Source organism: Myotis davidii, unplaced genomic scaffold (genome assembly GCF_000327345.1).
Source record: "Myotis davidii unplaced genomic scaffold, ASM32734v1 scaffold150, whole genome shotgun sequence".
NCBI lineage: Eukaryota > Metazoa > Chordata > Mammalia > Chiroptera > Vespertilionidae > Myotis > Myotis davidii.
The window spans coordinates 1,277,583-1,281,397 of record NW_006283437.1 but is presented as its reverse complement, the minus strand read 5'-3'; the positions used below and the strand labels follow the sequence as shown (position 1 = coordinate 1,281,397).

Here is a 3,815-nt window from a genome sequence, read left to right as displayed (position 1 = left end):
CCCGCCCCAGCAAGGAGTTATCTGGCCCCAAACGTCAATGGTGCTGAGATTGAAAAACTGGGGACTGGGAATGGTTGGAGGATGGGATGGAGGCTGGGTTCTGAGACTGCAGTTGAGTAATGGGCCTGGGCATACTGTTGGGTGAATGAGGGGTAGTGAGGGTTTACATTGAGAAGCAGTAGGGGACACTATTGGTGGATGTGTGGGCAGTGATTGGAATGGGGGGAGCAAAGGATGAGGGGTGGATTATGAAATTGCTAGTGACTTTTGGGGTGATATGGACAAGGTTGGGGGGGTGCTAGTAGTCCCTGTGCCTCCTCTTTATGGCCGTCTCGTCCTCCACCTCCCAGGTACTCCGGCTCATGGTTGGGGTCCAGGTGACGGAAGAGCAGCTGGAAAGCATCACTGACCGCACGGTGCAGGAGGCCGATGAAGATGGGGATGGGGCTGTGTCCTTCATGGAGTTCAGCAAGGTCAGAGTGCCCTTGGGGCCTGAGGAGTTCCTCGGACAGATGGACGTGGGAAATGAAGCCCGAAGGAGGAGGGCAGAAAGAGGGGGGTTCCCAGGGCCTTGGGGATGGGAGAGGAAGTTGGAAGAACAGAGGGCTGGAGTTCAAGTTCTCTCAACTGCCTCCCATCTCCACCAGTCCCTGGAGAAGATGGACGTTGAGCAGAAGATGAGCATCCGGATCCTGAAGTGACCTCTGTTCGTCTGGCCAGCTTGACAAGACCAGTTCTGCTTGGCGTTCATTCTCAGCCCCCGGAGGGATGGGCTCCAATAAACGGTTCTTCTACACTGAACTCTATTCAGGCTCCAGGCGACCAGCTGGCTGGGTGTGTACCAAAGTCCCACTCATTTGCTCTCAGACCTATAAATCAGCCAACAGTATTGTGGACGCAAGTGACTGGAATCCAAATCAAAGGGACTTGAGTTAAAAAGGGGTTTGATGGGCTCATGTGAAGGTCAGGAAGTGTCCTCAGGCAGAGCTGGAGCTGAGCGCTCAGATGGTGCTCTCTGACTCAGTTATTCTCTGTTTCTCACTCATTTGTGTGTGTGTTGGCTTCATTCTAGAAGGGTCTTTCCTCATGGTGGATTCGGCCCCTAGCTGTTCCAGGCCTCCTGGGTAATCCAGTGGGAACAGGTTTCCTTTTTCAACAATTTCTAGCAAAGAGTGTTATTAGCTCCCTGGGACCGGGTCCCTTCTCCAGGAGAATGAAATGTTCTGATTGGCCAGACCTGTGTCATGTGCTACCTGCTAGAGCCAGGAAATTTTAGGTGCTGAGGACTCAGGATGGGGTAAGGGGTGATTTCTTTAAGGACAAGGACGTGCTATTAGCTCTTGTCTGTGCTGGCCAGACAGAACAAGAGCTATGCATCACTGTTAAGTTGACCAAATGGTTGGATGTATGAAGTCTTCTTAAATAGTTTTCACTTGGTCCCATGGGTGCGTGCTGGTGTGATTTGGGTGAGGGGAGGAGAGAGATAATAAATTATAAGACATACCTTTCTATAGTATGAAATCAAAGTTTTTGAGAGTAAATCCTTTGTTTTTAATGGTAAGATGTTTAAAGATTGATACATCACAAAGGGAGGGGGAAAGTCACATAAAATGGTAAGATCCTAGGTCTGTAACGAAGCGCTTCGGCTGTAGCCATGGGAGGGGCTGGGTGCCCTGCCCATGCCCTCGCCCAGGTCTGTGCTAGAGTTGTCTTGTATCAACACGTGAGAGCCAGCTGTGGTCATCTCTCCCTAACTGCCTCGAGTAATGTCGCACCGCACCTTGGCATTGGCTGTGGTAGGATGCACGCACTACAGATCTTGGCAAAGGCAACAGGCAGGGCTTTGCGGCCTAGCAGAGCCTGCGGTTAGCACACCAGCCAGGCTTCACCTACCTACTGCGTGTGCCCATGCTCCCGACCCCAGCTTCAGTGAGCTATCATCAGTCTGCAACACCACATAACGCACACGATTTGATGAGTTTGGACATAATCTAGGTAATAAACTGTCATCTCCACAAATGTATCCCTTTGCTTTTTAGTGGTCTTTTTTGTATTTATGTGGTAAGAACACTTAGCATGAGACCTACCTGCTTACCAAACGTTTGGTGCACAGCACCTTATTAACACAGGCGCCACGTGGTACAGCGGAGCTTGGGAACCTGCCTGTGTCGCTGTCACTTTACAGCCATTGAGCAGCAGCTTCCTGTGTCCCCTGGCCCCATCCCCTGGTAACCACCGCTCTGTGGTCTGCTTCTATATCTTTGGCTGTTTTAGGGGCCTCCTATAACAGAAGCCACCCGAAAGAACGCTGCTGCTGTCTTATTTCACTTAGCATAATGCTGCCAGGCCCCCCACATTGTCACAAAGGGTAGGATTTCCTTATTTTTGTGGTTAATCCTCACCGGAGGATACTTTTCCATTGATTTTTGGAAAAGTGGGAGGGAGAGGGAGGGACAGAGAGAAACATCAATGTGAGAGAGACACGTTGATTGGTTGCCTCCCACGTGTGCCCCGACCAGATGGGGATTGAGCCTGCAACTGAGGTACATGCCCTTGATCGGAATTGAACCTGGGACCCTTCAGTCCTCGGGCTGATGCTCTATCCACTGAGCCAAATAAGCTAGTGCAGGATTTCCTTCTCATTAACCCCTTCCCCAACAATTTTTTTGTTAAAAACGTTTCTTTTTCAGACTAATTTTTTTATTTTGGTTCTATATAGTATTTTTGATGCTGGTTATGAAAACAGTTTGTAACTCGTCTTCCTATAAACCATATTTTTTTACCATATTTTCTTAGTATACTCGTCGATGACTGAAAAAGAACATTTTGTGAAAACGAGTATACACGTTTCTGCCGGGGAAGGGGTTAAAGACAATACTATTCCAGTGTATGTATGCGCTGATGCTCTATCCACTGAGCCAAATAGGCTAGCGCAGGATTTCCTTCTCATTAAAGACAATACTATTCCAGTGTATGTATGGGCCATGTGCATCTGTTGATGGACATTTGTGTTGTTGCCATGTCCTGGCTGTTGTGAATAAGGCTGCAGTGAACATGGGGGTGCAGTGTCTTTGAGCCCCTGATTTCCTTTCCTTTGGGTAGTTATCCAGGGGCAGGACTGCTGGATCATATGGTAGTTCTGAGAGAGAAACATCGATGTGAGAGACATCCATTGCTTGCCTCCGGCATGGGCCCCCAACCAGAGCCAGGGGTTGAGCCTGCCACCGAGTTACATGCCCTTGACTGGAATTGAATCGGGGACCCTTTAGTCCGCAGTGGATGCTCCAACCACTGAGCCAAACTTGCCAGGGCTACCCAGCTTTCTGACTCTGTTTTTGCACCCCCTCATTGTATCCTTTCTGATATGTATGCTCTGCGGGAACCTCCTTTAAGGATGAGCAGAACTGACTAATTTCAGACATGTTTCATATTCTGTTGGCAATTACATCACCCATCTTGCCATTTATAGCTTTGACTTTATAGCTTTGGGGAAGCACCTTAAAACATAATTGCAAACACTCTACCCATCCAAATGTGCACTCCCCATGCCTAATAATGAGGTTTTTAAGTGGTGGCATAGGAGAGCAGCATGATGATAGCTCATGTGAAATGAGAAATCTGGGCAAATGGGATTTGATAATGGATTTTTAGTGACATTGGTTGTCTGGTCCGCAGTTATGTTGGTACATTTTGTATTTTGAAAGGCACAACATGTCAGGTTATTGCCCAAATACTGGTTAAGATTTGGATTAGTTTTCAGATTTGCAGCCAAGTACTTCGGGAATGACAGGTAGGCACAATGCAAAACAAAAAAC

The 3,815-nt window shown here is 48.3% G+C and overlaps 1 protein-coding gene across 1 annotated transcript in view; it reads left to right on the top strand.

Annotated features, from left to right (window-relative positions):
* CHP2 (calcineurin like EF-hand protein 2) overlaps window positions 1–1,417 on the top strand; it is a 4,139-nt gene extending 2,722 nt beyond the window's left edge. The window contains exons 6-7 of the mRNA XM_006753630.2: window positions 351–473; window positions 648–1,417. Of these exons, the coding sequence (XP_006753693.1) occupies window positions 351–473; window positions 648–701 (177 nt within the window). The 3' untranslated portion in view covers window positions 702–1,417. The remainder of the gene's footprint in view (window positions 1–350; window positions 474–647) is intronic.
* Window positions 1,418–3,815: the final 2,398 nt, after the last annotated feature.